Source organism: Phoenix dactylifera, chromosome 1 (assembly GCF_009389715.1).
Source record: "Phoenix dactylifera cultivar Barhee BC4 chromosome 1, palm_55x_up_171113_PBpolish2nd_filt_p, whole genome shotgun sequence".
NCBI lineage: Eukaryota > Viridiplantae > Streptophyta > Magnoliopsida > Arecales > Arecaceae > Phoenix > Phoenix dactylifera.
In genome coordinates, this window is record NC_052392.1 from 36,024,197 (window position 1) to 36,051,171 (window position 26,975).

Below are 26,975 nucleotides of genomic sequence, written 5' to 3' on the forward strand. Positions count from 1 at the left end.
TAGAAACCAAAGCTAGCTAAGTGGCAACATCCAATGGTCTTGGTCGGCCTAATAAGGTAATCCAATTGGTCAAGTTACGAAATGAGAACCAAACCAAAATAATAATAATACAATAAAGATTGATGACAATAGAGGCCAATGAATTAAAATCTTTAGATTGGCCAGACTTGATGGGTATATACTTTAATGGAAAAGGTTTCATAGCATTACTGCTTTTGTTAGGGCGTTAGTACTTTAATTGGTCAGATTTTGGAGCATTTGATACTGGTAAATGATACAAAATAGCGTATCCCTGTACCACATGATGATGAGTTAAAGGTTCTTTATTAAAAAATTGAAATTTCGAAAACTTCAGGTTAAATAGTAGTTTATTCTCATGTTTCCTTATTTATCTCAATTCTTGCCTAACGTCTCTTTCGTGTAGCTTACCACGCAGCTTGGAGAATATATAGGAAATGGTTTTGAGGGGAACGGTGAGAACATTTCATTCCTCTGGCGAATGCATAGATGACAAGACTCTTTTTTTTTGATGACAAGACTCTTTCCGTTCAAGAATCTTGGTCTACCACTAGGCTTTAGCCTCCTCGGCATTGACCTCATAATGAATTAAGTTTTAAGATGTCACTCCTCAAGATTCCCCCAGTTTGGCTGCTTCTTTCTGACACCATTTTGTGGTATTTTTCTTTTTTTTATTCAAAGATTTTTCTTTTTTTTTATTCAAAGATTTTTTTTTTCTTAGGCAAACCTAAGTTTTGACTCCAGACCCCGTTCTAAAGACAAGTCAAGGGCGAATCAACTAAGCTAACACTTGTTGGCTCCCTCTTTGGTATCTAAGTCACTATTGATTTAATTCATACTCCTTTTCAGAAGGTAAAAAGAAAGGTGCATCAATGAGCAAAGAGAGAGAAAAATTTTTGATCAAAATGTTGCTACCGAATCCGGACCGAGGTAGGAGTGCAGCTTGAACGACTTTAAAATCTGCTGGAGGCAAGCTGAGAAGGTTGGTTGAAGCGTCGGGCACTGATATCCTCTACTAGGTGGCTTGCAAAAAGTCGACTTGCCGAGAATTTCCGACGGAAGCCCTCCGATGCCTAAGTCAGAATAACATGAAAACAGTGTGGAAGGATAGATACCACCGTATGGCTCTACTTAAGGCATCTTGAACCGAGGTGGGATCAGTTCCTCCATTATCCACCAAAAAAATGGAGGCTCCGAGGAGAAATTGAGGTCGTTGCTCACCCTCGGAGCCTGTCCTTTGAAGACACGAATTTGCCAACCCTTTTTCTCGATTCTTCTACAAAGTTCGGCTTCCCACTAGGGCAGGGGCTCCATCAGGCGAACAGGCAAGATACTATGGACGAAATCTCTGCCAGAATGAGGACTTGAAGTGTATTGTTTCCCATTCCGGTCGGGGGCGCTTACGTCGACTCTAACACAACCGCTTGGGATCCCTGTCCAGAGAGCGGTGGCTGACTAGGCTAATGTTGTGTGTCGGCATCTGAGCATGGGGACTAGGCTGGTTGGATTTCGGTCGGGCCAGCTTCAGTTGCACTACCGCCTGCTGCAGGCCCTGGACTGCCACGATCAACGCTTGCATCTGTTGAATAGCCGGTCGCATTGCTCCTTGTCTACAAGCGCAGCGGGCTGTTTTGGTGGAGTAGATTTAGGGCTCTGTAACGACCCTCGGGAGGTCGGGGTCCGACATTGCGAAGCACGTGATGCATCGTGGGCTCCTCGTGACCTCATACTAGTTGTCCCTTCCTCTAATTAAAGTTGATGTAGTTGGGGCTAGGCCCTTCCTCTAATGCCAATCTGTTGCCACCGAATCCGGACCGAGGTGGAAGTGCAGCTTGGACGACCCTGAGGTCGGCTGGAGGCGAGCCGAGCAGGTTAGTTGAGGGGTCAAACATTAGTCTCCTCCGTTGGATGGCCTGCAAAAAGTCCACTTGTTGTAGAGTTTTCAACAGGAGACCCTTCGATGCCCAAATCAGAATAACGAAGTAATAGTATGGAAGGAAGATCTTAGCAAAGGATGGTCTCTGTGAGTAATAGTGAGTGCTTGTTATACGCGTACCTCAAGTCTCTCGGGTTGCCCCTTTTATATAGGAGAGTCGGCCTTATCGTTAGCTAGGCCAACGTGACGTGCAATGATGTTAGGCAGTGGCCGGTGGCACGGCCATAGTGCAGGGGTCAGTTCGCGTGGGCAGAGTGTGGCGCAAGTATGATGCGGGATGTGGGGCTACCACGAATGCAGACTGCCAGGGCTGTTAGTTCTTAGGGCTGTCAGCATTGGTCGACGTATGCTGATGGTTCTTCTTGGTTAGCGACTCCTCGATTGGAATAAATACTAGCATGTTTAGGTGATGCATATGATATTAACATACTTTCATTACTAAGTCCATCCATGTTGCATATTGGTGAGTGAGCCTCCATATCCAAATACTTTACCTTGTCTTAACATATTGGGGGAGCATTGCACGGCACTGAAACTAATCCGTAACCACACAAAACAATCAGAGGGTTGCTAGAACATGTTCGGCTGGGAACCTTCCAATGCTTAGATAGAGTTTCAGAAGGAAACAAGAAAGATGAAAGTGAGATAGAAATATGTGATTATAGTATTCGGATTTTTCATCATATTTGGGGGGTCCGTGTCCGATATTTATAAAGGAGATAAGAGAGGATGAGATGATGAGGGATTTAAAAGAGTGGGAGAGGCCTGAGGTATAGAGAGTTAGGAGGGGAGGGAGGAAGAGGAGAGGGGTTTGGATAGGAGGAAGACAGTGGACAAAATTTTTTCATTTTCAACTTAACTTGATTAATTCTACATCATTTCTATCTCATTTCTGTTATTTTCCATGTCATCCCTACAGGGGCACTTTAACGGCAATATTAAATCTCGGTTGACGGCAGGCCAATATTACAATACTTTAAAGTATCCATACTTAATTGCAAAAATTAGAATAACAATGTTAAAACTGAAAAAGATGCTTAAGTACAAAATATTTTCAGTAATTAAGCACCCAGTATTCTTTCTTTCTGTCTTTTTTTCATTGGGCCGGCTTAAGAGATGGTGTCTCAGGCTTTTGGGAGCCCAGCATGTGTTGGATTCCCTGTCTATTTTTCATTTTTAAGGTGCTCATGGGAATCTTATGGCCTCATGGGATCGAACAAAATTTGCTCGACTCCAGGATTTTTCATTATGCACTGTTATGGAAATAAAGGATCTCGAACTTAGTCCCACATCGGCTAGGTTGCGAAAAGGTCTATGCCTTAAATGAATGGAGGAACCATTTTCCTTGCAAGGCACCTTTTATGGGGCAAAACCGTGAGAGGGGAAGAAACTATGAAATTCCTCCCCAAAGCAGACAATACCTTATGAGGGGCGCAGCCATTCTTCTGCCTACAATCGGTGGGGACTAAGGTCTGAGGCCGGGGAATACTTTCGACCTCATCACTGGTGCTTTCGTTGAGAGTTCTTGACCCTGGCACAGACCTTCCCGTTAGGAGGGCTGATGTTGTGGGAATAAGGGGTCTCGAACTTAGTCCCACATCGGCCAAAGTCTGGGCCTTAAATAGATGGGGAAATCCTTTTCCTCGCAAGGCGCCTTTTGTGAAGCAAAACCGTGAGGAAGGAAGAGACTATGAAACCCCTTCCTAAAGCGGACAATACCTTACGAGGGATGCAGCCATTCTTCTGTCTATGATCGGTGGGGACTAAAGTCTGAAGCCGGGGGATACCCTCGACCTCATCATATACAGTTATATTTATACATCTCATGGAAGAAATAATGTCCGCTTCCCTTTGCATCTCAAGAAGGTCCCAAGGTTCTTTCTTTTCATCTTTATGATGGCGTCAAAAGTGGCCGAGCTGGTGGGTGTTGGTGTCTCAAAACATGACCGGAATAGGTCCAAAATGGCCAAGCAAATTCTTGATAACAAATCCAAGTCTAACCACCACTCAATTACTTTATGGTTGCTTTTGTGTATACGAATATAATTGTGAATTGGACTTAAGTTTGGATTGGACACATAATTTTAGCATTCGATAAATATAATTCTTTACCTGCGTTTTGCTTCTTATTGAACTTTAGTGCCCAACCGAACCGAGCTGGCATATGCGAGTGCTGAATCACGAAAAGCATATGAATGGCCATTGTTAGGGGGAAAAAACATCGCCGTAGTTCGGTGAGCAGACCCCCCGAGCGGGGGCCGACCGAGCAGACCCCCTTTAGCTTGAAGTTCTCCTCTCCAGACGATCAAAGGGTTACGTCTTGCGTTTGCCATCAATTAATGCGTATGGGCTGCGCAGACACCTGATTTACTCAACAATTAAAGTGTATGGCCTCCATCACCTACGGACACCGAGCCTCTTACGGCAGATACGCATGCCTTCAAATGATGGCATGACTCTTCGATGGCTTAAGGCTCCGGCCTGATTTCGTACAATAATAGCATTGACTTACATGACCAAGCATGGCCAATTGAGCAAACGTACGACCTGCTCTGTCACAGTCACAGGTAATCCGGCCCTCCCTATAAAAGGAACATTTCTCCACTCACAGGGACAAGGCTCTCTCCCTCTGGCTCTAATCTCTCTCTCGCTCCCTCCTCCTTCCTCATATAAACTTCTTGCTGACTTAAGCATCGGAGGGCCGGTGCCGGACTGCCCGGCCACCGGCTTCTTGCAGGCCTCTGGGAAGACGCAGCTCGCCGACAAGCCGCCGTCCGCCACTCAGGCAGCGGAGCCTCCCCCTTCCAGCCGACGGTCACTCCCGGGTCCAATTTCCAGCAACAGCCATCAAACAAGATGACCTTATATGTTATTTACAGTGCATTTTATTTGATGGCTGTCCATCTTTTGAGGTTCGCCATTAAGTGTCACACAACATTTTATAGTTCAAACAGTACACTGCAAAGGACTCTAGGTCGATCATGAAAACCTTATCGACGTTAACTTTTTGTTCCCTCTTCTAAGATCGAACTGTAGCCTTTTAAGTGGGAAAGGATTTGGGCGGCAGTTGGTGCAACCATGATCAATGCTGGCATTTTTTATGTGGGCTTTTCATCAAATGGCTAGGCTAGTTTATGTACTCCGATCGCAAAAACATGGCTCGCTCTTGACTCAGCAGCACAAAAAAAAAAAAAAAAGACACAGAAAAAAGAAAGACAAGAGAGTTCTTTTGACGACCAGTAATCTTCATCCAATCTACTCAGGGTGTTCGGCTGCATAATCTAGCAAAACTCCTCTATACTTCTAGTTAATCCAGAAAATTCCAACGGCGAAATTACATCGCAAGTATTTATTAGTTAACTATAGTAGCTTATGTTTTTTTTTTTCTTTTATAAGAAATAGGAAACATATAGGTGGCATATGATTGGTGAGCACCGATATTTGTACATCGGACTCGAACCATTGTGTTCAAGGTGGACTTGTTTTAATGGCTAAACTAAGTAGTGCACATGGATTTTTTTTTCTTTAGAAGATTATAGGTTAACTTGAAACTTTCTAGCTTGATTGGAACTCGCAAATAACTACCTCAGCTTCTCATGTCTCAATAAAATCACAAAAAAGTACATTATATCTATGGATATCTCTTCTGGGCCAATCAACTCGCAATTTGGCTAGGTTGATATGGAGCTCATCTCGGCTTGGACAAGGGATTGGCATTGTCTCATATTAGGAGTCCAAGGGGTCAATCTTGGAATCCTTGGGGTGCAGTTGTTCCCTACGCTTGAGTGTGAGTATATATATATCACACCCCTAGTCTGAGATCGCAATCTGAGAGTTACGGCAACCACCACATGCTCCTAAGGAACTCTTCCTACAAACATTCAAGTTATCTTACCATGATATCACAAAACAAACAACAGAATAAATTTAAATAATCAAAATTTAAACTTTAACTTAAATAACTAGAACTAAATTTTAATGACTCACAAAACCAATAATATTCAAAAGATCTTATATCAAACTCTAGCCAAATTCTGATCTAAATTTAAAATATCAAATTTTGCCTCTAGTTATTCTCTCGATCATAATCCGTGCCATTTTAGTTCTCATAATCTGTAAAAATAGTAAGATATAGAATAATGAACTAGACAACCCAATAAGCAATGAACACTTTAGCGAGATAAATCAAGCAATATAATAATAATAATAACAATATGCTGAAATTAAGCATGTAAAGTACATCAATTCAAAACTAATATTCTAGAAAGAGGCATATATAATAATAAAATACTATGCATCAAGTTCATAAATCAAGAATAATTCAATTCAGAAAATATTTATAATTTGTTGATAAATCTAGAAAAAAAGTTACATTACTTACCTTGCGAGCACAATCCAATTAATTTCGAAAGTCTCTCTCAGAGCCTAATATTCAAAAAATATATTTTTTCATTATAATTTTATCATAATTATTTTAAAAATAAAATCCTAATTCCAACACCCTCATAGGGCCGACTTAGAGGAAGTTCTCGGCACCTCGGTCGGTTCGATCAAAGTAAAATTCATATGATCATGCTCAAACTAAGATAAAGGTGGTTCAGTAGAGATCGGGTGGCCAATTCTAACAATATTCGAAAAGAGCCAAGGTGGGGGTTGACATGCCGTCTGCCAACTATAGACTAGGGCCCTTCACACGGTTGATCCAAAATCACAAAGAGAGGCACCATACTAGATCCAACATCTCTAGAGAAAGAAAGTTTAGTAGAGAGACACTAGAGAGAAAAAGGATGGGAAAAAGAGAAAATAGAGAAAGAAAGCTGCTCTTTCTAAACCAAAAAGAAGAAGAAAGAGGGTGGTTGCTGGTGTTGCCGAGGTCAGAGACCCATGGCCAACCAATAGGCAGCCGACAATGGCTGGCTGCTGGCAGCGCATAAAACCATAAAAAACAAGGGTTTCAACCCCTTAAATTGTGGAATCCACGGCACCCAGGTGGCCGGAGTTCCAGCCATGGCTTCCATCTACCGTGAGGAATTAGAGGTAGACTCCGACGATGAGCACCGATGGTGGAAACCGCTGGAATTAAGAAGAAACAGGGGTTTGTTTGCGAAAACAGGGGAAGCAGAGCATCCTCCTTTTTGTCCAAAAATTCAGCGATTGTCGGCAGAAATCGGGCTTCCAAGGGTCACGAAAGGAGGAGAAGGAAGATCCCATGATTTCGGGTCTTTACCTAGCTTCCAGTGATAATTTCCTACGGCTCCAAGTGTTGATGGTGGTTGGCATTCGGAGAGGAAAAACTAAAGAATTCGGTGGCTAATCTTCGATTGGTGCTGGTTCTCTGGTAGGGGTGGAAGGGAGGATGGGGAGAAGCTCTAAATAGAGCTCGACCGCGATCGGAATCTGACCTAGAGTCAGATTCTATCCGACCTTTTTGGAGAGGAAGAAGACTCCCGTCAGGAGTCTCTTCCTTCTTCACACGTGCGCGGCATGTGCATTCTTTTTTTCTTCTTCTTCTTGAGCCAAATTCAGTTGAGTATCACACATATAGTAAGGATTTATATGTTTGAGAGCTTCTTTGCATGGAGTTGATAGGTTGTAATGGATTTCTTTAGCAAAGTGAGGGATGAATCAGGAATTGAAAGGAACCATTTTTGCTATATAGGCTGTTGGTTGGGAAGTCTCTTTCTATTGATCTCCCTCCTCTCATTTCATTACATCATTCATAATAAAATGTTAGGTGATAAATCCATCATTTTGCTAAACAATGTATATAAAGAGACACATCTCACTCTCTATTATTATAATTTGAAGGCTGGATGTTTGACTCCGTCTCGAAAATTTAATTCAGTTTACCATCTTATCACATAACCTTAGTTCAGATGGTACAACCCTTGCCACTTGTGGTAAGAGATGAGGTTTAGTTTTTTAAAGTGCCCGCCCTCGCTCTGACCCTCAGCTTGTGCAGAGATTAGACTCTAATCTAAATAGGGGGTGAGACAAGTATAGGATAGAGTGTAAAGTTCACCCTTTTTTTTCATGCTCTACTTATATCCAAGATCACTTACATTGCATATATATTATCATGCCTTGAACCAATCACTTAAACATGACATGACTTCATACTCTCTATGATAAGACCTTAGAGTATATGTAAGAACTGTAAATTCATCACAGCCTTAATATTACTCAATAATAATAATAATCTCATTTCATAACAATTTTTTATATTAATAACTAATAAAATTTATTCAATTTTCAAATTCAGAACATCAGTGATGCTCTACCTATTCATCTTTTCATCTATAATTCCAACCATAAACAAACACTAAGCATCTTATAACTTTAAAAAGAAATATGAAGAAACTATACAGTCTAGTAAAAATCTCCACACTTCCACACCATCATAATAATATATAAATTTGAAAATAGCAAATAATTATCACTTATACGATGCCACAAAATCTAGTACCAAATATATTTTCATAGCTTGGCAAGATATCACGTAACATTAAAATATATCACTTATACGATGCCATAAAATCTAGTACCAAATATACTTTCATTGCTCAGCAATATATCACATAGCATTAAAATATCTTTCCATGCAACAATGACCTCATTTAATTATCTTTGTTACTAATTAGTATACTTCAGATCCTAATATGAGCTACCACAACCATATTTTCAACCTATGGTGGGGCATCAATAGCATCATATTTCTGACTCATGGAAGAGCATCAACAGTACCACATTTTTAGCCTATGGTGGTGTATCAACAAGTATCACTTTTCTGGATCGTGGTAGAGCATCAATAACTTAGCTAGTCCAAAGCATAATAACCACCTATCCAAATATATAATTCTCTCTTTTTTTATATTTGTTGAGTAAATATAATTCAAAGTCATATTCATTGCGAAATTTAATGCACATGAGTATCAAAATCCACACAAACCACAATCAGTAACATATGCTACATATATATACATAAAGAACCAAATATCCTCAATAGATAATTATGCAATAAATAATTTTCATATACCACACAAAGTGAAAATCATCAATGCACAAAAATAGTATATATGTACAGATGATCAATGTTCATGGATTCTTACACGTACTAATGACAGACTCAACTTAGTCCATATCTCGATTTAAGAACAGCAGTGTACAATAAGTAGAGGGTCCTAGATAGCTGCTCTCCTATATATTGGAGTCCAAACATCACAATAATAATAATAATATGGCAATTGACGATCTAGGACCCTCTACTGGAGCCCAGCCCACAAGAGGCCCACCATTGAGTCCCCTAAATCCCTTCTACTAATTCCTTATATCAACTAGAGAGAGAAAAGAGAAAAGAACAGAGAGGGGAGAGAGAAAGAAGAGAGAGAGAAAGGGAGGCTTTTTCTCTTTCTCTCTTACTCAATCTAGGATGGTAGCGGCGAGAAGGTGGTGTCCCATTCTCTCTCTGTCTCTCTTGCTCAATCTAGGACGGTAGTGGCCTAAAGGTGGTGTTCCATGGAAATGGTGGCTGCAGGATGGCGCTCCACGACAGCAAGAGGCTGCGATAGTAGCTGAAGATGGCGGTCGGTCGGCAGAAGAGAAAAAATAAAAAGGAAAATAGGGTGGCAGCTACTTTGCTTAGACTTTGCTACAAAAAAGCCGATGACGATGACCACAACTTCGGCCAAAGATTTGGCTTCGGTGAGGACCTCAATAGACACCTCGTCAATGGTGGCTAGTAATAGAAAAAAAAAACAAATGGAGGAGAAGCTGAAATAGGGAAGATGGTGCACGGCTACATCCGGTAATTGATCGACATCAATTATATAAGTGACGATAGCCTAGGAGCCGAAAGGGTGAGGAGAAAAAAGTACCTCATTTCTGAGTGCGATCATACCTGTACTAATGCCGAAGATCCCACCAAAACTCTGCAGTTAAGCATGCTTGAGTGAGAGTACTACTAGGATTGGTGACCTCTAGGGGAAATTCAATGGTGGGATGCCTAAAGGAGGAGAGGGTGACTTCTTTTATAGAGGTGCCCTAAGGCTCCGTCCATATTTGGCGATCCTAATCAGTTGCATGTGCAAAGCACATAGTCTCATCGAGCCCATTTTAGGTTGTCCCGAACTGAGGTATTACATGCAAATGTTAGTCAAGATTATAGTATTATTGCAGAATTTGATACCCTTACAAAGCTACATAGAGTGTGAAGCATATGCCCTTGTTTGCTATAATTGTTGAAGTTACTTGGAAGGGTTTGGCCCTCTCTCTCAACAATAAAAGAAGAAAGAGCGATGATAATAAAAGAAGAAAGAGACACCAACGGCAAAGACAATTTGAAACGCCAATACCCGGTAACATCTTACGTTTGGTCTTATTATTCCCGGGCTTACCGTCGGTCACGGCAGCGAGTGAGGGAGGAAAGTTGAGAGAACTTTTTTGCCTTTTAGCTGAAGTCAGATAAATGTCGCACGAACAACGAATATAATGTCCAAGTTTATCCATATCTCGCGATTATATCGCCTTTCTTATCTTTTAATCGGCGAGAAGTAGACTTTTCCAAAGTTCATTTATTTTGCCGTACCCACCACCTCCCGTGACGCTCCAAAAAGGCCCAAGTGCCCTTCACGTGACGCCATCCCCCTGACCTAACTTAAATGTAGTGGCATCTTCGTAGTTATCCGATGCATCATGCCTGAAATTATAATCCCCGCCGACGTACGCTTTTGTCGTATTGTCCCGGGAACCGTAGAACTTTCGCTGCAAATACAAAATCCATCCAAATGAGTACGTGTTAAGTCATGATTGGTTGATATGATTGTATCACGTTTGAGACGACTCAGCTGATCAGCCTCCTCGTCTCTTGTCATTTAAGGCATGAGACGCTCCTCACTCCAAACACGAATACAGCATATGCTGTCGCTAAAAAATTTGCATACCATTTGACACGTTTCGATTTGTTATTGATTCGTATGATTAGTTTAAGTTTACAGTGAGACAGCTGATCGCCTCACCCGTTATGGTGGGCAGAGTCGCAGATTCTGCTGGGGTAAAGTCTAATTAAAACGTCGCCGGCTTATATGGGCCCACCGCAAACCTTTCCTTGATGCCGGTGATAGCCTATCGTTTAATTGGTGGAGAGGTTATCGATGATATGTAGAGCTACTTATCGCCTGCTCTCTTGTCTTCTGCCTTCGCTGGCTATAAATCCGGCACCTCTGAGCCATAGATGGGATAATTTTCGTGGGATTTTTTCTCTTTATGTTAACTATTAATTGTAGAGAAAGGGATCAGTCTCGCCGCTGGTCTTCGCCGCTTTGGATCGATCTCTCTCCCCGGCCTTCGGCTGTTGGGGGTGAGCTCTGATCCCTCCCCCCCCCCCCCCCCCCCACCCCAATTTTTTCTTGTTTTTCTGTGGAATCTTCGTCTGTAAGTTTCTGCTTTTCCCCCTTTTTTCCTCCGCCTTTCTTTTCCTCGATCTTTTTCTTCCTCGAATCCGCCTAATTGAAGCATCTTTTGCGATGCCGATCCATCAAAAACCTAGCCTTTTGGACCTCGATTCCTGTCTCCGATATAGATCTCTGTAGACACGACACAGGAGTTTTTGGGCTTTGTGGTGTTGTTTTCTTGGTTCTTTTTGGTTTTAATTCCATTTGAAATGCTCCGATGAACCGAATTTTATAATTTCTTGAACTTCGATCTGCGTGTACTCCAAGATGTGGTCGTGATCTTTGTTTTATGGTTTTTGTGATAGGATCTGTTGATTTGTTTGCTCTTTTTTTTTTTTTTTGAAGATTTAAGGTTTGAAGGCGGAGATTAGAGGGGCCACGATGTCTTCTCTAAGTAGAGAGTTGGTTTTCCTGATCCTGCAGTTCCTTGATGAGGAGAAGTTCAAAGAGACTGTTCACAAGTGCGTTTACTTGTTAAAGATTCAATCTTTGGTTGTTGATGGTGCCTTTTTCTTTGTTTTGTAGTTGCTCTGCGTTTTTTTATTTTTTTATTTTTTTATTTTTTGGTTTTACAGGCTTGAGCAGGAGTCTGGTTTCTATTTTAACATGAAGTATTTTGAGGACGAAGTGCACAGTGGTAATTGGGATGAGGTCGAGCGGTACCTCTCTGGTTTTACCAAGGTTGACGACAATCGCTATTCGATGAAGATTTTCTTTGAAATTCGGAAGCAGAAGTACCTCGAAGCATTGGATAAGTAAGCTCTGTATATTCAAATTTGTGTCTCTTGTACTTTGTTTTGAAGCGCTCTCTCCCTCCCTCCCTCCCTCTCTCTCTCTCTCTCTCTCTCTCGTGCATGAAAGCATTTTTAGATAAGATTTTGATGAAATTTCTACATCTAGGCATGATCGGGCGAAGGCAGTTGACATCCTTGTGAAGGATTTGAAAGTTTTTGCCTCATTCAATGAGGAGTTGTTTAAGGAAATTACGCAACTTCTGACTTTAGAGAACTTCAGGTATGAGGTTTTAATGTCTTAGCTGTTTTCTTTCTTCTTCCTTGCTTGATGGACAGCAATGTGCGTATGTCACAGGGAGAATGAGCAACTTTCTAAATATGGTGATACAAAATCGGCAAGAGCAATAATGCTTGTCGAGCTTAAGAAACTGATCGAAGCAAACCCCCTGTTCCGTGACAAACTGCAGTTTCCCACCCTAAAAAGTTCCAGATTGCGCACTCTCATTAATCAAAGGTGAGATTCAGTAGGTTATTCTTTAATTTTGTAGTCTAACTAGCAGTTGGGCATGTGCAATTCATGCACTAAAAGAATTGTAATGAATCGTGTGGTTTTTGATATCTTATTTTTAGATGATTTTTATGCAAGAATAGTTAAAAATAAATCAAAATCCAGGTGAAAGGAACATGAAAAGAAAAAATATGTAACATATAAACCTGACTTCATAATTGCAGCAAATACTTTGATCCCTTCTTAAACCAAATTGCTACTTCTGAAAGTCTCTATATTTGCTTAGAATTTATGGAAGATAGTAAGTAACTTTAAGATAAAAAGAGGAGAATGATATCAAACAAAGAAATGAGAAAAGAAGGTTAAGATTATTCCTCCTCTTCTATTAGGATATTTTTACCATATAAATTACTTTCAAAGCAATATGCAATGCATTTCATGATGACCATAGAATATTCAACAATGTTGTGAAATGTGATATTTCAATTTGCCTATAACATGCGAAATTTAGGGTTCATTAAATTTGCTCCATGCTCACATGGTAGGCGCTGCACCATTCCTTCTTCAAATGTACCCATGAGCTAAATTTCCTCCAATTGCTAACTCTCTGTCATAAAATTTAGCCCCCCCCAAAAAGAAATATCTTGAATATATTCAGTAGGATGGGTTAGGGATTTAATGATGGCTCAACTGTTTGGTTTGAAGTTATTTTGGATATTGGATTTCAAATAAGACGAAGCCACTTTAAGATATGCATCTGGGTTGGCTTACAATGTGATGCAGGAGCATCCAAGGAGTTTGCTTAGTTAGCTGCTTTTAATTTGTTATTTGATTAGTTTAGTCTATGGTTAGAAATTATGTCTCTAGTTATATTAGGTAGTCTTCTGACTAGAATGTGACTTATAATGAGTTTGGATGGCTAAGATTAGTTAGGGTTATTTATCATCAAGGCTGAGATTTGAGAACTGCTGTAACCCTAGTATAAATAGTCTTTTAGACTCAAATTCAGCAACCATCTTATTCTTGTTTCAGAAGTTAGTGGTTTACAAACCCTAGAATCTATTGTTCTTGTTCTTGTTTCAATATTGCCTGTTTTGCTGTCTATTTGCTGTTTTCTGCTTCCAGCACTACGTTCCTCTCCTTCCATGCACACAAAACACAGACAAACACATGCACATACTAATCTATATGGGCATGTGTGTAGTGCATGTTGTGTTTCAAAATGACATGCAAAATAGTTATTTGTTCAGAGAGGAAATATATAATAGATAAAAAGAAAAATATGTTATTTGGAGAGAGTAAGAGTAAGGCAGGTGGTTAGCAAAGAGAGGATTAGGATGAGATATGATTTCCATCTATAAAATTGAATAGTATTCTTGTCCACTAAGAGAACTATATATTATTCAAATTTAACCTGTGTGTATGACCTACTCTATATAAAGTTTTAATAAGCAAAAAATTCGATCTCCTATATGGGTAAATTTGGCATACCTAGAGGCCTGGACTTATGCTTTTTAACACGGTATAGATATGCATTTGATTATGCATATGGAAACTCCTGGACCTATGTATACATATTTATTCTTTTGCTTTCTTATATATGTTGTTTGTGTGCATATTTGTGCATGCACATTCGTGTATACACAACGAACTTGCCGGTGCTTGCTTTCATAAATGAGATATTTGGGCAAGTTCTGTTCTGGCTTGCTAGTCTTTTTTTTTATTTTTTGGTGAATGACTTGCAAGCCTTTGACGAATGACTTGCAAGCCTTTGACGGTGAATATGGAAGGTAATGTTTAATTTGTTGCTTATTTGTTCTAGCATTGAATGCAACTGACATCTTGGCTGCAAAATATTATTTATCTATATTCGGTTTTGAAAGGAGTTGATTTTGTTATTTGATTTGGCAGCTTAAACTGGCAGCACCAGCTCTGCAAGAACCCTCGGCCAAATCCTGATATTAAAACCCTTTTTGTTGATCACTCTTGTGGCCAACCAAATGGTGCACGGGCCCCGTCACCAGCGAATAACCCACTGCTTGGATCCATACCTAAAGCAGGAGTTTTTCCTCCCTTGGGTGCACATGGGGTAACTAAACTAAGTTAAATTTGTAGGCTACTTTTCTTGTTCACCACATCAAACTAAAATACTTGATATAAATTGTTTTCAGCCTTTTCAAACTGCGCCAGCACCAGTTCCTGCACCTTTGGCTGGTTGGATGTCTAATTCATCAGGTGTAACTCATCCAGCTGTCTCTGGTGGTGCCATTGGAATCAGTGCTCCTACAAATCCTGGTAACATCACCTACTCATTTATGCTAGTAGAAGATGACCGCAACATGTTATAGATATCGATATGGTTGGTAAAACCACTTATTTTGTTACTTTGAATTGTTTTAAATCCTTTGTGTAGCTGCAATTCTAAAACATCCTAGAACACCTCCGACTGCTAACCCTGCTGTAGATTACCCATCAGCAGATTCTGATCATGTATCCAAAAGAACAAGGCCCATTGGATTTCTGATGAGGTTTGTTAAATGCTTCTATCCCAATTATATTACCATCTAATTCTGCTTAGTAGTGTTTTTCTTTAAAGATCATCTAGAATTGATATCTTGTTTATTTAGTTATTCTGACCTTTCTGTTGACTCAACACTCAATGCAGGTAAATCTTCCTGTAAATATATTGCCAGTTACATATCCTCAGAATCATAGTCAGGCTATGTACATGCTGGATGACTTGCCCAAAACTGTTGCACGCACATTAAGTCAGGGCTCGACTCCCATGAGCATGGATTTTCATCCAATCCAGCAGACCCTTCTCCTTGGTGCGTTACTGTAACTGTTCTAGTTATACCATGTTTTTGGTTTCCTTTAGGGGTTCATCAAAATAAAAACAGCTTCTGTGATTGCTTTCTCATGCTGGCACTCATCTTTTGCTTCTGTCATGGTTTAGTTGGTACAAATGTGGGTGACATTGGATTATGGGATGTTGGTTCAAGGGAGAGATTAGTTCTAAGGAATTTCAAGGTTTGGGAACTTGGAGCTTGTCCTATGTCTCTACAGGTTTGTTCCATCTATATGATACTAAAATGTATTCCAGTACCAACTTGTGCTTCTTCACACTTAATTATTATATTGCCACAAAAATCTGAAATTCGACTCCATGATGCTCAGGCTTCTCTGGTCAAGGATCCTGGTGTATCAGTTAACCGCATAATATGGAGCCCAGATGGCTCCTTGTTCGGTAAGGTTACAAAACAAGAAGTTTCTTTCTTCAAATACCAATTATGTACACCCAAAAGAATGGTAACATTCATATTGACTTTGGCATATTAATACCTTCTTATCATCTTCTAGGTGTTGCTTATTCAAGGCATATTGTACAAATATATTCTTATCATAGTGGTGATGATATCAGGCAGCACTTGGAGGTATGAAAATTACAAACTGCCTATATTGATTCCATTACTATCTCTGCTTATTTTAGTTAGTTGCTTTTTTATTAATGTCTTCTGTTGATATTACTTTTCATGTTGCAGATCGATGCTCATGTTGGTGGCGTCAATGATATTGCATTTGCGCATCCTAATAAGCAACTATGCATAATAACCTGTGGAGATGATAAGACAATTAAGGTTGGTTTGTAAAGTATGACAGAAGTATATACAATCAGATATCCTTAAAGCACCTAGTGACTCTAGCTGTAAAAAGTCAGGTATGGGACGCAACGACTGGTACCAGACAGTATACCTTTGAAGGTCATGAGGCACCTGTTTATTCCGTTTGCCCACACTACAAGGAGAACATTCAGGCAAGAAATCCTTTTATGATTTATAAATCAAGTTAAACAAAACCAGCTTTTGTGTTGTTTTTTTATAATCATTATCATTGATGATGTGTTGATTTTTTTTTTCTTCTGGATTGCGTAGTTCATCTTTTCAACAGCATTAGATGGAAAAATAAAGGCATGGTTGTATGACAATTTGGGTTCCAGAGTGGATTATGACGCTCCAGGTCACTGGTGTACTACAATGGCATATAGTGCTGATGGTTCCAGGTTTATTTTCTGGGGTGGCAGTTTTTGTTAGTGAAAATTCAAGATCCTCTGCAATTATATGGTTTCTAGCAACTGAAGTTTCTTCTAAAACTTTTTGTAGGCTCTTTTCATGTGGGACCAGCAAAGAAGGTGAATCATTCATTGTGGAATGGAATGAAAGTGAGGGAGCTGTCAAGAGGACCTATCAAGGATTTCGAAAACGATCTTTGGGTGTTGTGCAATTTGATACCACTAGGAATCGGTTTTTGGCTGCTGGTGATGAGTTCTTAATCAAGTTCTGGGATATGGACGGTACTAATCTTTTGACAACTGTTGATGCTGAGGGTGGTCTACCAGTAAGTTATTTTGTGGCATCTTATCATTTATTTTAGTAACCTCTCATAGGGGAAAAAACACGAACTGATATTGTTTAGCTTCAATTTCTGTCTTTTTAGGCAAGTCCACGTATACGCTTCAACAAGGAGGGTACATTGCTGGCTGTATCTACACATGATAATGGGATAAAAATCCTGGCAAATGCTGATGGACTTCGTTTGTTGCGCACATTTGAAAATCGTTCTTTTGATCCTTCAAGGGCTGTTTCAGAGTCAGTGACAAAGGTAGTTCTTATGCCTGATTAATTGTGCTTGACAGCTGCAGAAGGATATCATATCATATTGTTTGTTTTTATGCAGCCTATAATATGCCCATTATCTGCTGCTGCTGTTGCAACAAGTTCTGGAATAACAGAGAGAGCTGCTCCTGCAGTGGCTATAGCTGGAACGGTTTGTTGATATCTCTGGCTCTTTATTTAATTTTGTAACTTTTTCTAAATTATAATTTTATTATTCATAAATCTATACCATATTATTCATTATTCAAACTCAGAAAAAAAAAAAAAGATCTACAAACTCGGTCACACTAACTTCTTATTCAATTTGATAGAATGGAGACAACAGAAACATGGTGGATGTAAAACCTAGATTAACTGATGAATCTATGGACAAATCAAAGATCTGGAAGCTTACAGAAATCAGTGAACCAACTCAATGTCGATCCTTGAGGCTGATGGATAATTTGAGAACAAGCAAGGTATGGTTTTCACCTTTTGCCTATATTGCTAGCAATAATTTCAGAATTATCTCTCAGTATCTGTTTGAAAACTGATCTATGCTGCACTTTAGTAACTGCGTTGTGGATCTATTATTCAAATCAAGGACACCAATTTTTTTTGCTTCTTACATTTTCCGCATCTTTTAAGTTTTTAAGGCTACACCTCTAGGCAAATGCTTTTATTGAGGCAGAAGGTTTTATTTTGCAGTTCTTGTCATATACAAGGTCATAGATGATGCCGAATTTTAAATAGTTCTTTCCAGTTTATAGTAATTCTTTCTATTCACTATGATATGTTTGCGGTAGACTTGGAGGCATAATTCATTAAGATTGGAATGAATTATAAATTGGATTTATCTTAATTTTAACTCATTTTATTATATTGTACTTTTTTATCCTCTGCACAAATAGTTTTATTGAAATTTTAACTGGTTTTACTGTTATCACTTCATTGAGCAGACTCCAATTCTTTTTCGATTTGCTTCTCACTTGCGAGCACACATCCATGTTGAATTCTCTGTGTCTATTTGATTAATCATGTGCTTTAGCATTCTTATGTATCACGTACATAACTGCTGGTTGTGTGTCTTCATCTTCAGACTGGAGAGTTGTCTTTTAATTTAAGACAATTGAACTGTTGAAACATATGCAAATCGGGAAAATTCTTCATTAAAATTTATAATACATCAGTTATTCAAATGGCATAGTTCGAAGCTTAGGAAACACAGTTAAAGTAGTGCAGAAGAGAATGAATCATGGAAACAAGGAATTTTTAGTAATTGATAGAATAAATGTTTTTGGAAAACAGGATTCAAGTATGGAAACATGTTGGACACTAAAAGCTTCATTCCTGTACTTTGAGTGTTTGTTTTGGTAGATGCACTTTGATGTTAATTAAGACACTTTATCTACAAGTCCGATATATATTAGAATGCTGTTCTTTGGCCAGAACATACACCTGTCCTATATCTAAATTGAATACTTCCTACAGTTAAATTAGTAGACCAGACTAATTTTAGGTTTCTTATTTTTAAATTATCATGGCTTTTATATGTAGGAGAATTGTTATTTTGAAGTTGCTAAAGAAAAGAGATGAGATTTCAGCCTATTTTTTAGTTTCTTCCCCTTTTTCTGCATAGTTTATTCAACACTCAGATATAGGCTTCCTATTGTTAGGGACTTGCTTTTACAATTATGAGCTTGATTGTGTCTATCTCTTCATTTTCATTTCCTCAAAATCATATCTTTACTACTTGTAGACCCGATCATCAAGGAGTAATCAAGTATGATTATATTGTAAGATCTATAAATTCTGAGATCCACATTTTCATTTCTGTCATAATGTGGTTATGGCCTTTTAAGACAAAAGCCAAATGGAATCAAGGTGCCCCATGCTCTGTGCTGATTTACATCACCATCCTTTTGTATTTTAGCTGCACAATTAATTAATGCAAAGTACAGATGGTAGCATTTTGTGTTTTATCTGCACAATTAAATATGCATGTTTTTATTTTACACCATACAAACAGACACTGACAACATATACCTTAGCTTTGGCCGTATTTTCTTTTTGACCATTTCGGCTTCAAGATTTGTTGGTTACCATGTAAGAACATTTGAAGATTCTGATCAGATTTCTTGCCATTACAGATTGTAAGATTGATTTATACCAATTCTGGAGTTGCCATCTTGGCTCTAGCATCCAATGCCATTCATCTGCTTTGGAAGTGGCCTCGTAATGAACGGAATTCAAGTGGAAAGGTAAAGGAAATGATAATTGCCCCATATCATGCCAAGCTTTTTCTTGAATTAGAAATATTGGTAATAGGTTTTCACACAAATGCTACATTTTGTAGGCTACAGCAAGCGTCGCCCCTCAATTATGGCAACCCCCGAGTGGCATATTGATGACTAATGAAATAACTGATACAAATCCTGAAGAAGCAGTTCCTTGCTTTGCTTTATCAAAGAATGATTCTTATGTCATGTCAGCATCGGGAGGAAAAATTTCCCTATTCAACATGATGACATTTAAGGTAGGCTTTGTAAGCTGTTAGAAAACATATCATGTCAAGGTTTGTGTCTTAGAATCTCACCTTGTGTGTCTTAGAAAACATGTCATGCCAAGGTTGAATCTTAGTATCTTACCTTGTCTTTAAGGTCAATCATTTTGATTTATCCTTGACGAGTGCAGACCATGACAACATTCATGCCTCCACCACCGGCAGCAACATTTCTCGCATTCCATCCTCAAGACAACAATATAATTGCTATAGGAATGGATGACTCCACAATTCAGATCTATAATGTCCGAGTTGATGAGGTACTCCCACAAAAGGCATTGTTTGTGATGCTATCTGATACGAAAGAAACATCTGATTCTAAGGTATTTATCTTATGCAGGTCAAGAGCAAGCTTAGAGGCCATTCAAAAAGAGTTACTGGTCTTGCCTTTTCAAATGTATTAAATGTGTTGGTCTCATCTGGAGCTGATGCTCAGGTAAATGATGGAAATTCCCTTCATGCTGCACTGGGACCATCTCTTTTATCATCACTTGCTATATTGTCTAGCAAATGAAATCAACAAATGATACTTTGGACTTTGGCTGACTTATGCAATACATCTGGTTTCTTGCTGCAGATTTGTGTGTGGGGAACTGATGGATGGGAGAAACAGAGGAGCAGATTTTTGCAGATACCCTCTGGACGGACTCCATCCACTATATCAGATACACGCGTTCAGTTCCATCAGGATCAGATACACTTCTTAGTTGTACATGAGACCCAAATTGCTATATATGAAACTGCTAAGCTAGAGTGTGTGAATAAGGTATTCTTATTTTTAGATTGGAAATTTGGGAAATACAGGTTTCGTGCCTCCATATGCTGATGATTTTTTTGTCTTTTAGTGGGTCACTCATGAAGGTTCTGCGCCTATCTCGCATGCCACATTCTCATGCGACAGTCAATTGATATATGTTAGTTTCCTGGATGCAACCATTTGCATATTTAGTGCTGCAAACCTCCGACTGAGATGTCGGATTCTTCCAGCTGCTTATCTCCCTGCCAATGTCAGGTATTTATCCAGAGAATCATTTTGCATATAAGAAAATTTTCCTTTTTCTTTCTCTTTAGTGTAATTTTGGCTGATGAATAGTCTATAAGCATAGTAGGTGCTTGGCATTCTTTGGTTGCCAAAAAAATGGGATGGAAATCATTTATTTCTTTTCTATTAGTCAGCAGTCACTAGCGATGTTAATCATATGCTATTATACTTGATGATGCATGCTATCTTTTACTCATTGAATGGGGTCACTTGTCTTTTCACATGGTCATTTTGTTTTCCTTATTGCTCCATTGTCCATTCCATAGGTGGTTAACATCAAAAGAAACATGTGGTTAAGAATATAAAGCAGGTTAACTGACCAAAACTGACAACTAAAACTACAAATAATTGGTGAATAAGGAAATTATAAACCCACCTGATATAACTAGGGCAAGTCTGATGGCTATGACCGTGACCATTGTTTATTGATGGGTGCTATTTATGCATGTCTTGATTATTTATATGATCTGCAAGATAAAAAGACCTGCAATTTAGTCTTGTAATGCTATGCCTGACTGAGGCTGTAGACATTAATGAATTGTCATCATTGGGGGTTATTGCTGATTTCTGTGTTTCTGTATGCCAGCACAACTGTTCATCCACTTGTGGTTGCTGCACATCCATCGGAACCAAATCAATTTGCCGTAGGCCTGACAGACGGTGGTGTCCATGTATTGGAGCCACTAGAATCTGAAGGAAAATGGGGAGTTGCTCCCCCTGCTGAGAATGGGTCCGCAAGCCGCATGTCCACACCACCTCCTGCAGGAACCTCAAGTTCAGATCAACCGCAGAGGTGATGGAAGAAGCTGCAAACAGTCTTTAACCTCTTCTCTTCCCTTGTTTTCACCCTTGATGGTTAATGAATGGCTAACTGAGGTATGCTGCTGATTTGCTCTATCTCCCTACAAAAGCATTTTATGTGTTGAATCAACTTATTTTTATCCCAGAGAGGCCTTAACTCCTTTTCTTTCTTCATTTGCAGTTGGGGCATGAAAAACATATGTAGTCCTCCAAGAGCAGGCATAGATGGTTAGATTCTTGCGAAGTAACTATGGGGTTTTTCGTTAGTCTTTGCTTTGGTATGGTGTTCCAGTTAGGTGGTAAATAGTTGCAATGTAAAATTATGCTGTTTATTTGTTTTGAGAAGTTTTTTCTGACATGGATGAGAGTTCGATGAAGTTTGTTTAACTGCAAGTTCTCTATCATATCTATTGGCTTGAAATGCCTGTTATGCTTCTTCTTCTTCTTCTTCTTAGCAATGCCTGTTATGCTGCAAATGTTGCAGAAAACGTTACTGGTGACTTAGATTATGTTGATGCCTCACCAAATGCATTTATAGGAGTTGGGGTAGATTATTACAAGTAATCTAATGAAAATAAGAAGCAGCGATGTGGAAACATATTGCTAGTGGATAGCAAACAAAAAACTTTTTCATTTGTTCTCATCCTGGGAGGTTTTATGCAAGTATCTTACTTCGAGAATGTTGCTCAAGGAGCAGACGATGCAGCAGCATATGCCCCAGTGCATAGCTGTGGCCCATTCTTGACGTTGCAGGCTTATTGATCAGGAGCGTGGTACTAATCTAGGGAATGGATCTGTAGTGGATGGAAATCTTGATTAGTTTCCAAGGTGTAGGTTCATGTTGTTTTATATGGAAAATTAGGGCACTTGCTGACTTGTTATGAATCTTAGAGACTTATTGGTAATTTAACACAACCAGGGACTACCAATAATTTTTCTCTGACAACAGCAAGATGAGATCGGCAGCTCCATTGACTTCACATTAAGTGTGCAATCCAGGACTTACAAATAATTGGGTTTCAACTAGGAACCTATGGATATCTTTCCTCAATGATGTTATTCCGTATAAGAAAAAACCCACCCACTGAGCTTATGTGATGCTTGTAGCTCAGAAACTATAAAATAATTTAAGGTTCAATTGCAGATTTATAAATAACTTTTCCTCGATATAATTTATGTTATTTTTGTTTTCTGATTGGAAGTAGGGGGGGTGGAATCTTTGTTAGGCTCCATTGGCTTCTCCTTTGACTTTGCATTAAGTTTGCAACATAGGAACAAAATTAATTTAATTTCATCTAGGAACCTACGAGATATTTTTTTTAGCATATCTTTATTGAGAAAACAACCTCTTCCATGGTGCATGAAGCTTTGCGCGAGAGTTTGTACGTCTCTAACCATGTGCATCACAGAAGATAGGCTACAACTTAACTATATCTTAATTCCAAACTAGTTGAGGAGGACGGTCACCTGAATCCTTTCATCCATTCTGCTCTACAGTATCAAGTTCTTCCTCACTATTTTATCTTATATGATTTTCAGTGTACTTCTATCTCTCTTTTCTTCTATGTGTATCAATTTACTTCTTCGTACTAGCATATTCCTCGATATATATTGTACATGTCCAGGCCATCTAAATCTTCCTCTTAATTTGTCTTCAATTAGTACTACTCATAGTCTCATACCTTTTTACCGATAATTTCATTTCTTATTCTTTTTTTTTATTGTATTATTAGACATCTATCTCAATATTTTTATTTTGGCAAACAAATTCCAGTTCTCGTATAAAGCAAACTGAGCGAGTTCTGTCGACTATAGTTGTTGGAAACTCAAATACTTATTAAGTAATTTAAGATTTGACCAGAGACCTGTAAGATCTTTCCTCAACCATAGCTTCCACTTGTACATGTATTCTGATTATAGGAAATTTCTAAATTTCTAAATAGGCTTGCCTATTTCTAAATAGTTGTTACATGTGATCGCCTAGTTGCCTGGCCTACCACCTGGGTGATAAGTTTAGGTAAGCCTTGCCTGGACCATCATTCATATATCCATGTACACAAAGATTCATATATATATATATATATATATATATATATATATATATATATATATATATATATATATATATATATATATATATAGGAATATGTACTTTATATAAACGAATATACATGTGTAATATTAGTTTGTATATATAAATTTAGGTAAAAACAAATATAAGCACACTTACATTCACAAATATGTATAACTACAATTCGTTCATGCATAAGTACTATATTTGAATGCATATATACAAGTGTAACATTAGTTTGTAAATTGCATATAAAAATTTGGGTTTTTGGAAAAAACATATAACCACATTAGTGTACATGTGTGTGTAACTATAATTCACACATGTATGTAGCTAAATATGTATCCACACAAATGCATCCATAAATATATGCGTATGTATGTATATAGACATAGTATGAAGTATTTTCTTGTAATCTTTCTTATATGACACGTAAGTCAGAAACTCTTGACTAAAGATCAAGAAAAAATTATCATTTAAAAATTAAATTAACTTAGATTTAAGTGTTAAACATGTAATCACAGAAATGATTTTTTCTTCAATAATAGCAACTAAATTTCGTCAACCCCATACGACATGCTGGTATATGTCGGTACACCTAGTACAAAGATCAGTTTGGCGTATCGAGACTTAGTATGCCTCCTATATGGAGTCTTGGTTTGATAACAATACCGTACGATGCGATATACTTTGTAAAAGATTGTGCATACCAGTTTGGCAAACCATAATAGCAACGTTAGCTCCAATGCCTAACAATATAAATGACTAAGAAAACAAACTCTACTTGAACTAAAAGAACACTAATGTATGCTATTATTATGAATTTAGTAAAATTCTAACAAATTATAATATATCTTGAGGGAGACTTGATTGTTAAATGTTCATAATATATACTTCAAGGTAGGTTAAAATGTTAACTTAGTGAAATAGTTGTAAAAATGAAGTGTTTGAATCAAAGAATGACTGATCGAATTTGTACTAGGTCTATTTCTAGGCGACCGCCTAGGCTATAGGCTAGTCTATTGCCCATAGTTGCCTGGCTTATTTGACAGTTGCACCCAACACATGAACCAGAGCCTACATAACATCTGCAATATCAAAGAAGATTGTGGCAAGAATAAACCTTGTAAGAATGCTGTCTTCAGGTCCTTGTAAGAACTTCAATGAAACAGAGGTTTTGTACCGCCTTGGAGACCTCCTTGGGGTGTTGAAGATTGTCTACTGGTGAATGCTACTCTTGGAACGTGTTGCTTTTGTAGTAGGAGAATATCATTAATGATCATCTTTATTTTCTTGATTATTTATTGAATGGGGCCTTGGAGGCTTGGATCTTGTGCTTGGTGAAGTGAGGGATCCTCCTCAATTTTCTCCTCAAAATAGAAGCGACACAGTTGGGTTAGCAGGAATGCCTACGGATTGGTGGTCGGTGGAACAGCATTCTCGCAAGCCAGTACCTGGGCATGTGGACATACTCGCACTATTATTCAGTGACTTAATGAAATCAACATATTATCAATAATATAAAGGTGTTATTCATACTAATGGCATCTCAAGACCTAATCTCTAGTTACCTTTCCAAGGCATCCGAACCAGCTCTAAATTTGTCGATTTTCTTTTCCTGCGATTCTATTGGAAAGATTCGCAACGTCTTTTGCCTATGAAAATGTGTTTTTACTCCAAAATATACCTAAATCTAATTGTTAGATTTCTTTTGCAGGCAGTTGATGTAGGTGGATTTTCAGGAGTCCTAGAGCCAGGCCCCTTCAATGCTAGGAGGCTGAAATCATGATAGCATGTAGCCAGCGTATACGGATAGTTATATTTTTTAATGCAGTACATGTGAAGAGTTACTTATTACCTTACATAAAAATTGTAATCCTAATCAACTGCTTTTTTGGTGATGACATTAGTTTGCTCGTTATCTTAATATTGTCGTGTACGCCCTGATTCGAGGCATTTAAACAAGTGAAAATACCTGAGCAAAGGGAATACATACTGGTAACCATACAGGTATGTTTGTAATAGATAAAGCTAGCAACAGGTAAACGAGAAGCCGGAATCCTGGAATCTCCTGCAGGTATGTTTGTAATAGACAAAGCTAGCAACAGGTAAACGAGAAGCCGGAATCCCGGAATCTCCTGCAGATTTGAAACTAGCATCATTGCGCCAAGTGCAGATGAAGAGTAGTTCAGTTGATTATTTGTTGGAGCTGCCATATTGGGGCGAGGCCATAAGTTAGCATGGTCTAGAAGTGATCCAATCTTCGAACGAGTTGGAGATGAGATCCAAAAAATGAACCATTTGCTATGGAATCCACTCACTTTGGTTACAATTTTTTCTGGATGGTAGTTAAACTCGGACGAACAAGCACTTTTCAAGGTTTAATCAGATTCAATCAGCTTTTACCGTACGACACTTCAGAGTTGATTTGATTCCACAATGCCGTTGATTTGGATCAGTTCGCTGAGTCGATCAAAGACCGCAACGGGCCCTAATCAAATTACTTGCATTTAAAGAGATTTGCAATGAGCATTCATTAGTAAGAAGGTTTATCCCCTTTTCCATTAAGCAGAAATAAGCACATGACAGCTTCTATTGCACGATTAGCCCAAGATTGCCTCTATTGAGGATTATTTTACCTGACACAATGCCATTTATTGGCTATTTTAACACCTAATACAGGAGAGTAACAGCTTAACTTGCACAAAGCAGCGTTCATCAGATAAAAGATTATTTTTTTTCAGCTGGACATGACTTAAAAATATGAAAGTACATATTTTATTCTAATGAACAGAAAAAAAGAAATTATCATGGGTATAAATAATGCAAAAGACTAGCTTATGTATAGAAAAACACCTGGGGGTTCCTTAATCCCTGCAGCCATTTTCTTTTTCTCCTGCAGAAATACTTGGGTAATCACACAAAAAAGCTGTAAACAGCTGACATGCAGCATCTCTCTTTGTTCCTCAGCTGAGACTGACAGCTAGAAATAGCACTACTCGAAAAGCAGAATAATATAGCTGCACATATTCTTTTGCAACGCAATCTCAAACCATTCTTTCTACAAGCTGACGTGCCTCCCACTCTTCAACAGGTAAAGGTATTATCAATGTCAAAGATTTAAAGATGCTTTTTTCTTCTTTTTTTCCTAGGATCAGTCAGATACCTTTAATTGACTTCAAAAAATAGGCAACACAAATA

The 26,975-nt window shown here is 38.6% G+C and overlaps 1 protein-coding gene across 1 annotated transcript; it reads left to right on the plus strand.

The window, feature by feature from the left end:
* Window positions 1–11,189: 11,189 nt before the first annotated feature.
* Window positions 11,190–22,143, plus strand: LOC103715883 (protein TPR3). Its single transcript, XM_039133061.1, has 27 exons — window positions 11,190–11,309; window positions 11,756–11,864; window positions 11,979–12,158; window positions 12,304–12,417; window positions 12,493–12,651; window positions 14,557–14,734; window positions 14,817–14,940; window positions 15,059–15,177; window positions 15,311–15,473; window positions 15,602–15,711; window positions 15,823–15,892; window positions 16,006–16,079; window positions 16,188–16,283; window positions 16,364–16,459; window positions 16,578–16,705; window positions 16,806–17,040; window positions 17,140–17,304; window positions 17,380–17,469; window positions 17,630–17,776; window positions 19,448–19,558; window positions 19,654–19,833; window positions 19,992–20,120; window positions 20,201–20,296; window positions 20,438–20,626; window positions 20,706–20,872; window positions 21,489–21,778; window positions 21,885–22,143. Exons 1-26 carry the CDS (start codon window positions 11,216–11,218, stop codon window positions 21,697–21,699), a joined length of 3,534 nt encoding a protein of 1,177 aa, XP_038988989.1. The 5' UTR covers window positions 11,190–11,215; the 3' UTR covers window positions 21,700–21,778; window positions 21,885–22,143.
* Window positions 22,144–26,975: the final 4,832 nt, after the last annotated feature.

Bases quoted from the DNA above. Each gene is read 5' to 3' on its own strand.
- LOC103715883 (XM_039133061.1), top strand. From the start codon at position 11,216: ATGTTAACTATTAATTGTAGAGAAAGGGATCAGTCTCGCCGCTGGTCT. The intron at 15,474-15,601 runs GTGCGTTACTGT...GTCATGGTTTAG, and splicing joins CCAGCAGACCCTTCTCCTTG to TTGGTACAAATGTGGGTGAC. The intron at 17,470-17,629 runs GTTTGTTGATAT...TCAATTTGATAG, and splicing joins CAGTGGCTATAGCTGGAACG to AATGGAGACAACAGAAACAT.